We start from the raw sequence: 18510 nt of genomic DNA, 5'->3' as shown, positions 1-18510 counted from the left end.
TTATGTATTTATTTATTTATTTGCATATGGTTACAAAACCTTTGCAAAAACAGACATAAGAAACAATCATTTTAATTCTATACTACACACTTCAGTTCAATACAATTAACAAACAGATTACTAAACATTGAATAAAAAGAACAGATCTAGTGTGATACAGAAGCAATAGATTACATACAATGCAAGTTTAACATTATTAAAACTGCTATATCCAAAGCAAGCCCGCAGCTATTTAAAATCCTTGCCCAGAACCATTCTGTATTAAATAGGCAACCATTAAGAGTTAAAACGAGATGCCGACAAAAAAGTACCTTCTGTTATAAGATGAAAAATTCTTTCTACATATAAGGCACAATATCTACAGACTCGTATAGAACACTGAATTTCCTGTCTAGCACCAATGACTTCTCTATTAGGGAATAGGTTCAACATTTCACACCTATACTTCCTCGAAGGATGTTGTTTAAGGTAAAAAGGTATCTCATTAAAAGCTCTCACTTCATAGTTAAGATGATAAAACAAATGACAATTCATTGCTAAATCTCTGTTCTTAATCCAGTCCCATTCGAAAGTAATCTTTTCACCCTTGGTTGGAGACGCCATACGCTTCTGAAGATCTAAGTCACACTCAAACAGAGGCTTTACGGATTCCTGAAACCACTCAGTCAACACTTTACAGTTGCTGCTAAGCAACAGAGCGTAATTCATAGAGCGGGCAGTTGATCTGAAGAATTGCAGCCTCTTCCAGTCAACACGAGCCTGCATCGAGCTCAAACCCCTCTCGTGTCCCAATGATTGCAATGGGAGTCCCCTTATGGAAATACTCAATGCCCATCAACTTGTTACAGGTGCTATCTACTCTGCAGGACATCATATGGATCTTGTCTTTGTCAATCTTAAATTAGTCTCACCGTCCCTTCCCCAGACACTTCATTGTACCCTAGCCATCACCCTTTCCACCCTCTGCAAATTGCCATGTGTAATAGCTTCCTGCCCAGGCGCTGGAATTAATTGTATCCTGAGGCTTTTACCTCAGTAGTTCTCAGAATACCATTCCCCGATTCCGTCTCGGATCCCAACGTGGGCTGTGCTAATGTTGACCAATGGCTGGCTTCCTCCCTCAACCATCCCATTTAGAACCCACATACTTACAGCCCGGCCATCGAAAACAAAGTGGTTTACTCGAGCCCTAGTGCAAGCAAAACCCCTCCAAAAAAGTTAGAGAAGGATCAAAATACTCAGTTGACGTCATAAACTTGAATCAGCTGCACCTTGCAGAGATGCTTAAAAAGACTTCTATTCTTGGAGTAATTGAGCTGGAACTGAACAAACAAAAGGATGATTTAATTTCATAAAAAACATCCTAGACCTATTGCAGCCTCAATAACTATCCCTTCCTCTTTGGACCTTTGCAAACAACTTTCAGTTTCCTTTTTCAAACAGGTCCAAATATTCATGATCTCCTCCCGTTAGCCTCTCAAGCGCCCCTTTTTCCTCCCCACTCCACTTCCACACTCTGGCCTATGGCCAGTTAGATATCTTCCCTCTCATCCCGCCACACTCTATCACCAGTCTCCTGAACAACACTAAACCCAGCTCACTTCTGGATGTCTGTCTAACAAACATTTTGCAACTTTCTTATAAATGTATAGGCCCATCACTACTTCAATTGCTTAATTTCTCTCAAGGGTAGTCCCCAAAATTGTAATATGGCTGTTAGCCCTCCTCTCCTTAAGAAATATTTTCTTTGTCCCTCTGATTCTGCTAACTTTTGTCCGATTCAGGTTCCTCTGGCCCCCTCAAGATGTTTGAGCATCACGTCACCTCCCATCTCGGAAGTGTTGTCAAGGATCATTGCATGCTACATCCAATAACAAGCCAGCTTTCATCCCGGTTGCAGCTGGGAGTGTGTTCTGATTTTAACGCGTGATGGCCTAAAGCAATTCACGGGTGTCGTTAGTGTCGGCACACTTATTATGTTGGCGTTGTCTTCTCCCTTTGACAATGTCGACCACACAATCATTCTGGACCTTCTCTTCCTTCTCATACAGCATCTGCAGTAAAGCTAAAGAGTGGCTCCACTCCTTCCTCTCACACATATCTCAGGCAGTTTCCCTCTTTCCTTTTACCGCTAAGTTTCCCCCTCTTTCTTGTAGTGCGGCGTAACAGTGCAACTTCAGCTCAACGCTCCGAAAAACAAATGTGCTTGGACACTCAGTAAAGCACTCATAAACCCATGCATACACATTTGCTCACCAGAAATAGCAAGCACATTTTGAAAATGGCATGTTTTCGGGAAGTTAGGCTTACTATGAGTGACCATTGTAACTCTTCCATTATAACTCTTCCTGTGGCTGACCAGTTTGCAAGGTCGGACTGGGGCAAAACATAGTGATACATTTGATGTGTGACTTTTCTAATCAAACTATTGGAATAGTCGCAGGAGGCATATTTTCTGTGCAAAATATTCCATTTGGAATCATAATTGCCCAGTAAAAGTCATAAAACACATGCTCGCGAAAATGGTTCAGATTGCTCATTGCACTGGCCCTTCCAGAATTGCCCTTTATGCCTCTCCTAGTCTGGCATTGTGCTTAAACAAACTACAGCACACTCAGAGGAGTATAGCCCCTGCCTGAGAAACTATGCACCCCAGCCAGCAGTACAACAGAGGGAAGCTGAGGGCGAGTGGGATTCCACTGGCAAATGCCTCAGGAAAGAGCTCATTCATGATGTTGCAGCCCCCTTGTCTACTAATATTGGCCTAGTGGAGGCATTTTCTTTCTCTCTTGCTGAGCCACTGGAGGCTTGAGATGTCTATAGCAAATATGTGCCTACTACTGGCACAGGACTGGCAATCCTCCAAAGCATCTATAATGCAGTGATGAACTTGTAAAGAGACCCGGAGGAGGCTGCTGCGATACAAGTAAATTGGACAGGGCTTTGATGTTGAGTATTCGGACTCTCTTAAAATGGACTCCCTACCCCGTCTTTCACCGGAAAGACAGGAGTGATTTCAGAAGAATCCTCTGTCACGGCGCAAGTGGACAAAAGGGTGGAGAGCATGTTCAAGAGGGTAGATGGCATGTTCAAGAGGGTGGAGAGCATGTTCAAAAGGCTGGAGCGCATGTTCAAGTGGGCAGAGGGCATGTTCAAGAAGTCCCATATCGCATCCACATTTGACATGAAGGCTGGAATATATGCCACCTACTCCTCCCAGTTCCTCCTTGAGAACTTCCAATCACTGATAACTGCCGCAGACGAGAGCTCAGACTGCGTCCGCAGATCAATCTACTCCTGTTCACTTTTGAAATCGCAGTCAATGTCCCATGAGCATTTGCCCCTGAAGAGGTTGGAGGGTCAGGCAGGCTGCAGTTATGGCTCAGAGCCTTAAAAGGTGAAACATCTCACAAGGTCATCCTTCTTCACATGCCCTTCTTTGCCAGAGGCAATTTGGTTGAAAGATGGGGGAGCCAGTCAACCAAGAGGTCGAAGAATCAAACCATGGTAGCTGCTTTTAGCCTGCCTGCATATGCCCAGAAATACCCACGGGAGCCAGGCGTCCACGATTCATTACAATGTAATCACAGAGTACACAGGCACCAGTGCTATTCAGCTCACCTCTCCACCAGTAAACCTCAGCTTCAAGGATGAAGCTTTGGAGAAGGGGATTGAACAATTCCTACAGATGAAAGACATCACAAAGTCCCCAGGGAAGAGCGAGACCCAGGCATCCATTCTATCCAATTCCTGGTACAAACACTTCTGGAGAATTCTGGCCCAACATTGACTTAAAGCAGCTGAGTAGTTTTCTCAGACGGAGACACTCCAGTTTGTTATCTCCATGATCACGCTGGTGAATTCCTTTCTTCTGTTGACCTAGAACACTTACTCATTTTGTCACCATCCAGTTATTTTCCACTTCTATTAGATCCCCACAGCATCTGGCCAGTATATCCTTGCCTGATCAACAGGAATATTCCCGGGTGGGGGCTGGGGGGTTACTCCCAGCACAAATGTGTGGGTGCTCCATGGGGGCTGTGGCCTCAAAAAGTCCCCCAGGGCTCAAGGGATCCTGCCAGCCAGCCACGTGTGCAGGGTGCAGGCCAGCGGTGTCCAGACACCACGGTGTGTGTCGGGATCAGCTTGGGCTTCTACATGCCCTAGGGAGCTGTCAGCCCCTAGGGCATGGGGGGCCAGACCAGGTGGGCCCAAAGAAGGAAGAAAGTCTCAGGCCGGATAGAGCCGGCGGCATCGGTGAAGGTGCGCCCGCAAACCTGAGGCAGTGTGAGCGTGGAGGCCTCCAGAAAAGGTGCAGACTCGGAGCGGTACAGCCTGTCCGGGGGGAGAACGAACAGGTCAGAGAACGAAGAGGATGCCTCGGGCCTTGTGAATGGTGTGGGCCGGGAGAAAGTGGTATGATGGGGTGGGTGGTGAAGATTCAACTACACCACCGGTCTGGACTGAGGTAGTGGGGCAGCCCACACCGATAAGGTGACCTCTGAGGCATCCACCTGCCCAGAGCCCAGCTAGTCCAAGCAGCAATGCAGAACTTTCCTGGATCCCCGGTCACTGCATCCAACACAGCTGGGGAACAATGGAGAAGTATGTCAGGACTGGTGATAGTCCCACCAAATTAGAAGCCGCCTGGGCAGGACATAGCGAAGGACTCGCTTGCTAGGACGTTCCCACACGACAAGTCCCAGAGAATGCAAAGTGTGTGCCCATTTCATCTGTACTGCCACAGAGGTAATGAATGAATCACAGCCACAGAAGAAATAAGTTATCGCTACCATGAAGGTAGCATGGGCTGCTGAAGCCCGAGGGATATAAAAACGCTGCCGCTGAGGAAATGGGGTACATAGTGCATCAAGGCCCCTGTCAATGAGAGGCAAAGTTAACTAGAATGTTAGCCATGTTGAAAGAGGAAACATTACAAATACCTGATTGCTATTAAATATTGTGTGGGTGTCCGGAGATAATATTCCGCCCATCACATAGTCAAAAATCTAAACTATGTCCGTGATTGCATAACTGGACTGAATGACATTTATCCTAATAATGTAGGACAATGAAGGTCTTTCTTTATACCAGTTATGTGTGTTTTTAAATTGAAAATCCATTTGCTCCAATTTAAACAATCTGTTCATAGTCGAGTAATTATGTCTGTCGTGTTTCAACATGCCTATGTCTAACCATTCCAAGTCACAATCAGAATGGTTGTTATCAACAAAGTGTTAGGCCAATGGTGCTAAGACTATTTGATTGTGGATATTCGATCTATGTTCCCTTATTCAGGTTGAAACTCTGCGAGTAGTCATGTTGATGTATAGACTTAGGCAGGGGCAGCAAATCATGTATATGACATTATTGCTATAGTAATTCAGGACATTTCTCAGTGACCAGAGGAAGTCTTTGTGTACAAATGTTCTACTTTTCTTTGTGAAACCAGACATTGACGTGCCACAGAAAAGGTGTCCCACAACAGGTGGCCTCTGTATATTTCAGCATCCGTAATGGAAGGATCTGTTCCAGTCGTGTAATCTGGTGGAAGTCTGAAATGCACTAACCTGTCCTGGATTTTACAGCCTCAGATTACTTCATAAAGAAGGCTCAAATTCAAAACTATTATTGACTTTACTAGGTTCTAATATTTCTTGACAAGTTTTTTATTTCAGTGGTGTGTTTTAAAAAGGTGATGACACAAATAATCTTGTTGCTGGCAGTGTCCTTTTGCCTAGGTTTCAGTAGGTCATCCGGTTGGTGTACCATGCCCTTTCAGCAGAACACTTCAATTGTTGGAGTGGATATTCCCTTTCACATTGTTTGTCATTAAGTGCATTTGCATGAAACTGATAATCTTGAATGAACAGTTACGTCTGACGAGTAAGAACTTGCAGTACTGAAGATTGTGGAGTAATGACTTAGGGTGTAGGCTTGAGAACAACATCATTGAATTGCGATACATCTGTTTGCGGAAGAGTTTAGTGTATAAAGGCTGCTCTCTGTGACCAATCATTAAGTCTAGAAATGGGAGGTTATCTCCATTTGAATTGCAGAGGAACTCAAGGTTAGAATTGAGATTGCCAAACCAATTTATACATCCATTCAATTTTTCAACATTGCCTTGCCAGATGAAAAATATGTCATCATAAATCCTCTCCAACATCCGATGCTGATCAAAAAAGGATTGTTAGAAAAGATATATAGGTCTTCGAAATTGGCCAGGTATGTGTTGGTAAGGCTGGGGGCAAATGCTGCAGCCATTGCCATGCCCTTCCTATGGCGAAACATGCAATTACTGAAAAATAGTTGAAGCACAACGCAATATGTAATAGTTCCATTAGGAATTCAGTTGGAATTGTGTGACTATTGGGGCAATCGTTACATTTTTTATGATTGATATGAAGTACCTCGCATTGGGGGATATTCGTGTATAAAGATGTGAAATCAGAGGTCACCAAGATTTCCTCACTAACCTGATAACTTAAACCTTCCAATAGGTTAATCATGTCCATGGAATCTTTCACATAGGATCCGGTGTTGTTGGACAATGGTTTGGTAAAAAAGCAGCAATAATTTTGCTGCTATCCGTCTACCCAGAGTGTTTGTAATGTTCTTATGGATCTTAGGTAAAGCATATAGAACAAGGTCTCAAGGGGTCAATAACATTGCTTCTTTCTGAGTCAAAAATCCTAGGTCTATATCTTCCGTACACAATTCTTGTAGTTGAGTCATCAAATTTACTGTGGGATCTGTGGTTATTTTAATGTAATGTGTAGTGTTGTCTACTAGAGCTCTAGCTTGCATTATATAATTTACAGTGTTCATTATAACAATGCCTCCACCCTTGTTTGCCGGCTTAATGACGATCGAATAATTGTGTTCTAATTTTGAAATCGCTTTATATACTTCTGCGGTGGTATTCTTGTATCTCAAAGGAACATCTGTAAAGATAGAAGGCAAATCCCAAGGCACCATCTTTTTAAAAGTGAGAGTCTTGAGCGGAATATCTTGATCAGTAGGTGTAAAAGAAGATTGTGCTCTAAATGTAGTGAAAGCAATGGTATCCTCACAACCTCTACGGCTGAAGTTTACTTTCAGTCTTATATTTTGAAAAAAGTGTCTGTGTTCTAGTTCTGTCTTATTTCGATTCACAGTTTGTGTAAGAATGAAGTTAAGGCCTGCCTTTAGATAAAATGGTTGTTTCTGCCTCAGTTAGTGTTAGAGAGCATACATTGAAAATGGGAATTATTTGCGAGGATAATTCCTCCCGCCGCATATTGAAAATTCCCTGCAGCCCTTGTTCAAGTAATTCCCTTGTTGGGGGATTTGTCGGCCGCTGGTTTGACCGCTCCCTAAAAAAGACCTGTTATCTGGAACAGTGTGGTTGGATCACTTGGTGTTGTCCAATTCTACATTTGAGGAGCTGCTGGTGTCAGGGAATGTTAACCATTTATTTTTCCTGACGTCTGGGTGTTGTTTTTGTTAGCGTCTCAAAACAATGCCAGAGATCTGTATAAGGCTAATTAGTATGGATAAACCTGTTCACGGGAAAAGTTGCTGATGTCCTTTTTAAATTTGTAGATTTCTTTTGTAAATTTAAGTTTTTAAAATCTTCAACCTCCTTGCTTATGGCCTCTAACTTATTTTTTGCATCAGTAATCAGCGTATTTGAGGACAAGGCATTCTCATGAATTTCGAATTCTTGATTCGTCCTGCATGACAATCTAGCTGCTGTGTAAATGGTGTGCAGCATCAAATCTCGACTGCATTTGGTTGCGATTTGCCTGAACCCATTCTTATACTCTCCATCCTCTAGAAATAAGACTTGTGCTGTTTGTGTTTGGAGGACTAGAGGAATGATATTGGCTTTCAGGTATTCCTTTAAGAGATGTCCATGAAACTCTGTCGAGAAACATGTCTTTGTTAATCTAAGTGCTTTTTCAGCTGTAATTGGTGTCTCTAGAGATACGGTATCAGTTATATTGTCAAATACGGAGGGGCCGCTAATTGCTGACTGAATTTGTGCCTCTGTAAAACGTTAAGTTTCGGTTTCAGACATAGCAAACCAATGGATGCAGAGCCGAGAAAATGAATGCCTAATAAAGAATAGATTAATGTCCGGATGAAAGCAATCACTAAAACCCCCACTAGCCAAAGGCTGTACTCAGAATCACAGAAACAGAGATTCAAGAGAAAACCCAACATGTTATTTTAATCTAAGGCCCGTGTGAGAAGCCAAAGTAACACTGAAAGAGACTAGCCCCAGATATTGAACATGAATCATGCACTGTCAACATTTACAATGTGTCAAAATCATGCAAAAAAAAATCAATGCATTTGCAAACATTTCATTTAATGATAATTTCATCTGAAAAAGTGGAAATAACATATATAAAAACTTTAAAATAGTAATATGATTTTACAGGAAATAACACATCAAAAGATCTCCTACAGGGCCAAAATACCTGGTACATTCAGCAGTAATGCGAGCCTACAGACAATACCCGACCCAAACATTACAAACATAAAACATACAAACCTTTTGTGACTACAAGTCTAGAGAGACCTGTGGTTTACACATCACAGCGCCTATAACAACCATCCTGAAACTGCCCCAAATGTATCACATGGATGGCTTAGAAAATGGTCACCTCTTTAAATTCTGAATACAACAATGAAAAGGTAATTGGTGGGCAGATAACTTTGCAGACTCATTAGCAGGATGTGCACTCCCTAGACATGATCGTTTTTAAGTTACGATCCATATGCGCAAGATAAAACCTTACTAAACTCTATTAGATTATGCGCATAGCCCCCCACACCAGCACTTATGCAAGGGCCCCCGCCCCCTACCCCATAATCTTCCAGAGCACTATTAACCCTTGCATGTCCTAAATCTTTCAGGATTTTCTCTGATGTTGCTGTACGGTTCTATGTGATATTCCCACATTTCAAAGCCTGAAGACAAAAAAGAGGGATTATTTTTGGCCGTTTTTGTGTTGGCTGTAAAATGCAGAAATAGCACATATTGTCCCCCTCCTTCCCCAACTCCACCCTATCCGGCTGATGCTCTTGTTAATCGGTAGGTTTAACCCCCCAAAACCCTCAGTTTTCACTCCCACCACCCCCTTCCCGGCACAACACACGCATACTGACTACACATACGCACACAGACACATAGACCCACTCACACACACATAAACACACACACACACACACACACACACACACACACAAACGTACCTGTTCTCACGCAACAGCTCTTCCTGCTACTGCCATGTCTGTCAGCCCCTGCGCGCGCTCCTGTGAATCAGGGGCATGACAGTTCGATTTAGAAACACTGCTGTGTGCGGTCACAGAACAGTCTTTCTAAATCAATCTTTTTTTAGTTTGATTTTTTTTAAAATCTCTTTTCACTTAGGACCTGCTGTACTCGAGTCATCTTTAGAAAAAAATGCTATATTACTACAGAAATTAATAAATAAAAATCTTCCGTGCCTGGCAGCAATTGAAGTTGGATGATGACAACTATTCACGTACACAGAAAGAGGATCAACTCCACCTACTGCTACTTTGCCCATTATATTTAAATGCACAAAGAAAACGGACAAGACCAATTTTATTGGAAAGCAGAATAATAAGATGTTATCCCACACTTACATAGTGCAAATATACAACGTATAACGCTGTTGTATTTGCTGTGGTCTATTTTCTGAGCATCACATTAGGCTTATGAGCTAAATATTTGAGGAGCTGTAGGGTTGTGTCTTTTTTCATACACCAAAGCCCCACTCTGTCTTCTTCCTTTCACATCCTGGTGTTCCTCTCCCTATCTCTCACCGCTATTCGATGCTCCTCACACTACTCTCCTCCTTCCAACTCCTCCCCGCCTTCTCTCCTGGTACTTTGTCCTTCTGTTCCTCTAATGTCTCTTTCACTCTTTCTATGCTCTACCTCCACCCTCCAATGCTACTCTCACCTGCTACTCTCCCCTCTCCACTCCACTAATATTTCTCCCTTTCCACTCCACTACTAGTCTCCTCTCTGTAATACTACTCTCCCCTCTCCACTACTGCACCTCCGCACTACATTACTACCCCCTCTACAACTACTTGTCCTTACCTTCTACTCATTCACCCTCCTTTCACTAACTCGCTGTTACTGACCGCAATGATACTCCCAGGGGCGATGTTGTCCTGAGGTAGTTGTAGAATCACAGAACAGACAGATAGCCTGAATCAAACAACCTCCCTGAATACAGGCCTCCTCAACGTGAGGGAGCTCTTTTTTTACGATACACCCCTCTGCTGTTGGTATAAAACAGACATGGGAGTTGATCCCACAAAAGAGGGGGGAACACGCACCGCTTAACCAATGCTGCAAAAGAAAGGACAAGCGTTAGAGGCTTTAAAGCCAATGAGCAGTGAAAATAACCCAGAGCAGAGAGGAGTAATACCTTGTTATAAGTTGGTAGAGGTTAGTAATCTGGGTTCCATGTCATTTCATAGCGGGATGTTTTTTCGTGGGGTTTTTTACCGTGATTTTTTTTCTCGCAAAAACCCATCGAATTTTGGGGGGGGGGGGGGCCAGCTCCGCCCAAACCCCCCATTTTCGAAAAAATTCGATCGGTTTTTCCGGAAAACAATTTGCGGTAAAAAACAACCTCAAACTCAACCCAGGCAAGACAGAAATCATGATTATATCCAAAAACCAGGAAAACAACCAATACATCCCATGGCCCACAGAAATAGGAACAGCGCCCACACCGAACAAAATAGTCAAAAACCTTGCAATCCTAATGGACAACAAGCTAACACTAGAACCGCAAGTAAACGCAATAATCAAGAAATGCTTCTTCCACCTACACTCAAACAGATTCTACCATTCTTCTCCTTTACGCATAAAACACTAGCCAGCATCTCCCTCATCATGTCCAGGATAGACTACGCCAACAGCCTATACCTCGGAATGTTAGATTATCTACTGAAAAAACTGCAAAGTATACAGAACGCAGCAGCCAGACTTCTCCTAAACCTCTCACGATGGGACCACATCACTCCTGCACTAACGGTGCTATATTGCCTGCCAGCCAAAAAACGAATTACATTCAAAACAATGTGCATAATGCACAGAGCAATCCACAGCCAAGTATCAGAATTCATAGAAAAGAAAATCACCAATTACCAACCGACCAGAACATTCAGATGCAGCAACGTCATCTGCCTGGAACTTAACCATTTACAAGTAAAAAACTTGGTGGATCAGCATTCTCTTGCTTAGCTGCAAAAATGTGGATATCCCTCCCGAGAGAAATTCGAAGCATGAAGCACCATCTAAAATCCAACTCCAACTCAGAACCGAAAATGAATGAGCAACACACACACCCCTCGGAATGAACACACATATTGCAAGATGGAGGACTGAACTGTACCATGACAAGTGCAAGGAGGTGGAGAGACTTCTGAGTGGGAGAGTGACCCAGGTTCACATGGAGGCCCCTAATGGAGGCTAACGAGAGTGATGGGAGCGTCCTATGTTGAACCATAGGGCATAAGAGCTGAATGGAAAAGAGTGGCGACCGAGCAGATAAACGGTGGGGCACAGGTAGCTCAAGGGCACAGGGAAGAGGACCCCCGCAAGTGGCCCAGGGATGCGATGGTGGCTGCACACCAGGATATGCCAGGGGCCAAAGTGACATAGCCATCCATTAGTCTGAAGACAGATGGAGGGTGGAGGAAGTATCACCACTAAATAGCACGGCAGACAACCCACAACCCTGCACAGAATATAGGAGGGAGTCCACCCCCCCAGCACAACACAATACGCAACACTGGCAGGGACGCATACCACAGGTGGCCAAAGTGAAGGACGTATGATGGAGCGCCACTACTTACCAACACACAAAAAAACTCATCCCTCTGCTTGCACCTCTCAAACTCAAAATAAAACACAACCGTACCTATATTGCACAACAAACAGCATGCACTTCACTACACTGCAACAACCAAACAAACCACACATAGCCTCGCACAACAGCACACGACCACTACAGACCGAAAATAATTCACACCTACGCTCATCGAACCGTGAAAACCGAAGTGAAGCTGCCAACAGCACAACACAGCCATCTTGCGCTTTTCCTGCTCAGTCCTACTACCTTACGCTACGCTCTTGCTTTTCAGATCTGCCAGAGTGCCAGGGGACCACTCCAGTGGTGATAGTGCACGGTATAAATATCCTTTAACATAACATAACATATGCTGATGGAAGTATGACGAGTGGGTAGTAGGTTCTTGCACATCAATACTGTTCTTGTATTGTACAATACAGGATTTGCACTTATCGAGTCTCTACTTCACAAATAATGACAGAGAGGCATCGTACAGTGTGTGCATGTGTGTGAGAATGTGCGCAATGGCTAAGACAGGCTGCACAACTATACCCATATCTTAATAGTGTTTCAGTCCTGCTCTTTCATTTTTAAAACACTGTAGTCTGGTATTTCGGTTAGTTCATGTGAAGTCGATGAAGAGCAAAACTCCCAGAATGCAGTTGTTTGGTTCCTGTAAGCCCACATCTGCAAACATGGTTCCCAGGCAACATATGAACAGATGGGCAACCTAGTGAAAGAACTCTACAAGAGAACTGAGGTATCTGTGTGTTTGGTGTTGGCCACACTTGTGTAGCTCTGCATTTCCTGCTTCTTACTTGTCCTCTTCTGTTCCTATAGGTGACATCGGAGGCCAGATGGGTTTGTTCATCGGGGCCAGTATCCTGACGATTTTGGAGATATTTGACTACCTGTATGAGGTGAGCAGCAAATTCTGAATTCAAACAATGGCTGCGCCGGTCTTCGGACACGCGGTTTAAAGAGCCCGGATGTGAATGTATCAGCCCATAGTGGCCCTTGCGATTTTCTTTTTTTAGCAGTCATAGTGGTTCAGGGTCTTCATCGAGGTCACCCACCAAGCAATGTGTTTCAAAAAGTAAAAATGTTCCTCACTGCCCCGTTATAACCATTTAAATGAGTCGCATGAAAGGAACACATGTGAGACATCCACTGGTGTGTGTTATGTCCTATTAGCATCAGGGATTTTCAAATATACTGGCCAACACATGTTTCACGCCTTTTGTTTGCCCTTTTCCAAGGCCACAATTATTTTGACAGTAATGTTGGCAATAAACATAAAGGAGCAAAGGGCCTCATGGCGAGTTTGGCGTTCTCTGATTTACAGTTACCGCTGGTGGTAACGGTAACACACAGCCTGATTGCCGGAGTGTGTCATTCCCCATTCTGAAGCGCCCTAGCATTTTATTGGGGAGGGATGATGTCAGCACCCCAAGCATCATTGCCGTCATTGCTGGTGTAGGTAAAATCGTCACTCACAAGAAGGCTGTTTTTTTTTGTCTGCGGGTTGCAAAACCCTTAAAACGGTGGTACTGTTTAATCTCAATCTTTTAAATCTGTCAAGTATACATGTTTATTTTATGAATGTTCTGAATATGTTGTACATTTTTTATTTTTGAAAGGCTGATTTTTTTCAGCTAAATCAAAATAAAATAAATAAATAAATAAGACAGTGAAGTGGTGAAGCAGCCAATATTTTGAAATACTGCCCGTTTTACCACTACCCCCATACTCACAATGAGGCCAACAGCAAAAAGAAGGAAAAAGGATGAAAGAACAGATATGCCAATGCTTTGAAGCATAGAACAACTTTTAAGAAATCAGTTCATTTGTCATGAATGCTATACATACCTTCATTTGAACATGGCCCACATTATGAGTGACCCCGTCCACGAAAAAAGTGCCGGTAACAACGGTGACCGGCACCTTTTCCAGATTAGATCACTCTGAGTCTGCTGATAGAGGCTGTGAGCTACCGGCAGGCCTGACCTGCCAGTAGTTCTGGCCCCTACCAGCAGAAAAATCACAGAAACACCGGCACCATTAGTAACGGTGCCAGTGCTTCAGTGTTCCTATTCCCATGAAGTCCCAGAATGGGAACTTACCATTCCGCTGCGGGCGGCCGAAACAGTAAGCGGAGGTTGCCGATACCAGCGGCCTACCAGCAACCTCATAATGAGGCCAATGTCATGTCAATAACCAACCTATCGTCATCAGTTGCAGCAAGACTGCTAAGAAGCAGAATACAGAGGCGTTGCTATGGGGTGGCTAAGGGGGCTAAAGCCCCTGGTCCTTTGGTTGTGGCCCCGGATAGAATCTCAGGAGCTCCAACCAAAATGCTAGCTAGCCCCGAGTCCTGCCAGTCCCGACATTAGCGTAGCCCCTCGTCTTTTCCAGACCTAGCAACACCCCTGGCAGGATATATAGAAACATGAGCCTCATGCATGATATTTGCTCAGTCAGCATGTTTCTACTTTTTACCATATTGCCATGGACTAATAATATCTATTGTATTTATATTTATTGATTTATAAAGCACCTTTGCCAAAGTGTTGTACAACAAATAATACAATCAAATGAACAATGCCGAAAATATGTAGCAAGCATCAGGTTACTGGAAAGAGGAGAGCAGGAAAGCGTTGAGAAGGGAGCGGAACAAAGAAAGAGTGGGAGAAAATAACATAGAGAAGGATAAGGCATTCCAAAGCTTAGGTGCAAGTAGTCTGAAAGAGCGGAAGGGAGATTGCGTACAGGGAGGCTTTGGGAACTACCAGGCGAAAATGTGTTAGGGAACGTAGAGTGCGAGGTTGAGAAGGGAGCGGAACAAAGAAAGAGCGGGAGAAGATAACATAGAGAAGGATAAGGCATTCCAAAGCTTAGGTGCAAGTAGTCTGAAAGAGCGGAAGGGAGATTGCGTACAGGGAGGCTTTGGGAACTACCAGGCGAACATCTGTTAGGGAACGTAGAGTGCGAGGTTGAGAAGGGAGCGGAACAAAGAAAGAGCGGGAGAAGATAACATAGAGAAGGATAAGGCATTCCAAAGCTTAGGTGCAAGTAGTCTGAAAGAGCGGAAGGGAGATTGCGTACAGGGAGGCTTTGGGAACTACCAGGCGAACATCTGTTAGGGAACGTAGAGTGCGAGGTTGAGAAGGGAGCGGAACAAAGAAAGAGCGGGAGAAGATAACATAGAGAAGGATAAGGCATTCCAAAGCTTAGGTGCAAGTAGTCTGAAAGAGCGGAAGGGAGATTGCGTACAGGGAGGCTTTGGGAACTACCAGGCGAACATCTGTTAGGGAACGTAGAGTGCGAGGTTGAGAAGGGAGCGGAACAAAGAAAGAGCGGGAGAAGATAACATAGAGAAGGATAAGGCATTCCAAAGCTTAGGTGCAAGTAGTCTGAAAGAGCGGAAGCGAGATTGCGTACAGGGAGGTTTTGGGAACTACCAGGCGAACATCTGTTAGGGAACGTAGAGTGCGAGGTTGAGAAGGGAGCGGAACAAAGAAAGAGTGGGAGAAGATAACATAGAGAAGGATAAGGCATTCCAAAGCTTAGGTGCAAGTAGTCTGAAAGAGCGGAAGGGAGATTGCGTACAGGGAGGCTTTGGGAACTACCAGGCGAACATCTGTTAGGGAACGTAGAGTGCGAGGTTGAGAAGGGAGCGGAACAAAGAAAGAGTGGGAGAAGATAACATAGAGAAGGATAAGGCATTCCAAAGCTTAGGTGCAAGTAGTCTGAAAGAGCGGAAGCGAGATTGCGTACAGGGAGGCTTTGGGAACTACCAGGCGAAAATGCGTTAGGGAACGTAGAGTGCGAGGTGGGACGTAGATGGAGACTAGAGAAGATAGACAAGTAGGGCCAGGCTATGAATACATTTGAAGATGATAGGAGGAAAATGAAAGAGTACGAGATTCAAAGGGAAGACAGAAACTAAGACTAAGTAAAGAATGTTTATGGTCTTTCCAACGAAACCCTTTCCATCGCAAGATTTGCAACACATTTTTTTTCCATTGAATGTATGTGTGTGTGGGATAAATGCATTTTTGTATTTTTTTTTTAGGGTGTCACTCCCTCAAAGCCCCTGTTTTTTTACCTTTAAGAACCCACCGCACACAAAATTAACCCTTTATCCCACACACATACATTCGATGAAAAAAAATGTGTGGCAAAACTTTCGATGGAAAGACCAGATACCAGTAAAGAAGAGATGTAAGTACAAGATGAAAGAGAAAAAGAACAAACATGATCAAATTAAAGAAGGAGCGTAGGGGGGCAGGTTGATAGTCTAGAAGACGAATTAACAGAGCAGGGCAATAATCAAGACGGGAAAGGCAATGCTGCATGTAAGTACTTTAGTAGCAGGGAAGGAAAGAAAAGATGACTTCTAAGTTATACCCACATGGTGAAAAGGGAGGAAGCGAGAGGGCAAGCAGAGGGCTAGGGGCAAGAAGACTAGAAGTAGGAAAGAAAAGAATCTCCGATTTTGAGGCATTGAGGTGAAGAAAGAATCCCCCCAATAATTGATGGCCAATAGACAAGCAGCAAGAGTGGCACCAAGATAGTTTGAAAAGGATGAGAAAGAGACTGGTCATCGGCAGCATAGAAGTGACAGGACGAACCAAGGGAAAAGTATACCATGAAAATAGAAGAGGGCCATGAACAGATCCCTGGGGGAAAGGAAAGCTAGAGCACCGCCTTGCAGCCCAGGGAATAGAACAGGAGTGGTCAGCAAAGTAAGAAAGAAACCATTGCAGAACAGAACTAGCGAAACCCAGGCATGAAATAGTAGAAAGAAGGGCAGGGTGATCAACGGTGGCAGTGAAGGAGATTATGAGCAATTATAGCTTTGCCCACTATATCAGAGCATTCAGAATTGGCATGCTGTTGCCAAGCGAGCATGTTAGAAATGTGCGCGGTGTTCGGATTTGCCATGATGTCCAATGATTACATATGTGACATATCAGGAGGTGTCCAGGCCTTAACTATTACCCAGGTGCAACAACAAAGACTGATTTAAGACATAAATTGTGGTAAAGAATGTGCCCCACTTTTGTTTGGTGTCTGGTGGGGAGACAGAATGAAGGGAGGAGCAGAAGAACGAGGCGGTGCAGGAAGGATGGAGGCAGAGCTGGAAGGGAAGGCCAAACTTCAACTGGTAAAACAGGATGAGCAGGACCAATACCAGCATTACGTTTGTGTTCACATTGACATCATCGGTAGATTAAGAGTGCAAGAGCGGGTAAAGGAGCATGCAGGATGGGAGGGAGGGACAGCAGAGTTGAAGTCCATGAAGCTTTGCTCATTAGAGCTGGCGTACGGTGGAGGAGGGAACGCTGGAAGCGAAGGCCAAACTTCAACTGGCCAAACAGCCATTGAGTGAGATCTGAATTGTGTTTAGGGATGGACAGAGTGGTCGGGTGAGAGGCCTTGGTAGAGGGGGATATCTGAGGAGATTAAGACGAGTGGCGCGAGTTGCTATGATTGCACCGCATTCACTGTGAAGGGTCAAACATGGAGTGGTCAGATAGGATGGAGTTCAGTTCCAGACGCTGTGCATAGCAGATGTATGGAAGGTTGAAATCACTTATGAGGACAATAGGGGCCTTGCTGGGGCAGGAGTAGAGGGTGAAGCGTGGAGAGGATAAGATGGTCAGTAGATCAGGAGAATAGTCAGCGGAGCTGGTGTGAGGCGGGGACAGCAGTGTGCTCGAAGGATAAGCCTACAGAGAAGCAGACCTCAAATCTTCGGCTTAGCAGTCCCAGAATTAACATTCTGGCATTTGCCCTCAGGTGCAATGTATAGAGATGCCCGAGCAAACAGGGCACAACACGTGCTGCATTGCCCGAGCATGCTCTTGAGCCCCACATGCATCCAACATTGCCTTGTGTGCTAACTTTTCTCCATATCTGCCCTAAAGCACAGCTCAGTTAGCACAAACCCTGCAGACACATCTGCATCCTGACTTGCAGAACTATGGTCCATCTAACAGGGGTGACATGCACCCGTGCTATCACAAAACATGTTCCCCCTGCCGCATCCCTCACTCGTTGTAGCATCTATTTCTCGCTTTCTCATCATCTTATCCTTCTCTTGCTTATTTTCTTTTCTCTAGCAGACTATGTGCTGGATACCCCTGGTGGGAGCAAAGCCTTCCACTCCATGGCCAGGTCTAGGGGCTCTGAAACCCCTACAGTGGTGATTAAGAAAGGTATAAAAGCCCATTAACACAGCACAACAGAAGGGGGGAATGGAAAGGTGGGACAAAGGGGCGTGTAGGCAAGCCGTGTAGATGTGAGGCTCAGCCCACCTCTCACCACACAATGAGGAGAGTGGGCCGAAGTGGCAGAGCGTGTGTGGAGAACTGCACCAATGTCAGTGTCATAGGAAAATGGTAAACAATAGGCCAGGCGCAGCCAACGTATGTAAGTAATAGGTCTCTAGCGGTTCTACATATAGTTGATTGGATACCAGAGGATGAAGTTTAAAGAATGCTGGGTGGGTGGTACTGGTTAGTGATGAAGATCAGAGTCCCTGGACCTGCCCTTTGAGGGTGAGGGGGCGCAGGGTCCAATCAGAGGTAAACCACTCTATTCCCTGG

The 18510-nt window shown here is 44.4% G+C and overlaps 1 protein-coding gene across 1 annotated transcript in view; it reads left to right on the top strand.

Moving 5' to 3' along the window:
- ASIC3 (acid sensing ion channel subunit 3) overlaps window positions 1-18510 on the top strand; it is a 463599-nt gene that overhangs the window by 356840 nt on the left and 88249 nt on the right. Inside the window, exon 8 of the mRNA XM_069645979.1 lies at window positions 12737-12816. Coding sequence (XP_069502080.1) covers window positions 12737-12816 — 80 coding nt within the window. The remainder of the gene's footprint in view (window positions 1-12736; window positions 12817-18510) is intronic.

This window comes from Ambystoma mexicanum, chromosome 2p (assembly GCF_040938575.1).
Source record: "Ambystoma mexicanum isolate Mex_15411 chromosome 2p, UKY_AmexF1_1, whole genome shotgun sequence".
NCBI lineage: Eukaryota > Metazoa > Chordata > Amphibia > Caudata > Ambystomatidae > Ambystoma > Ambystoma mexicanum.
This window is presented reverse-complemented; position numbering and strand designations above follow the sequence as displayed.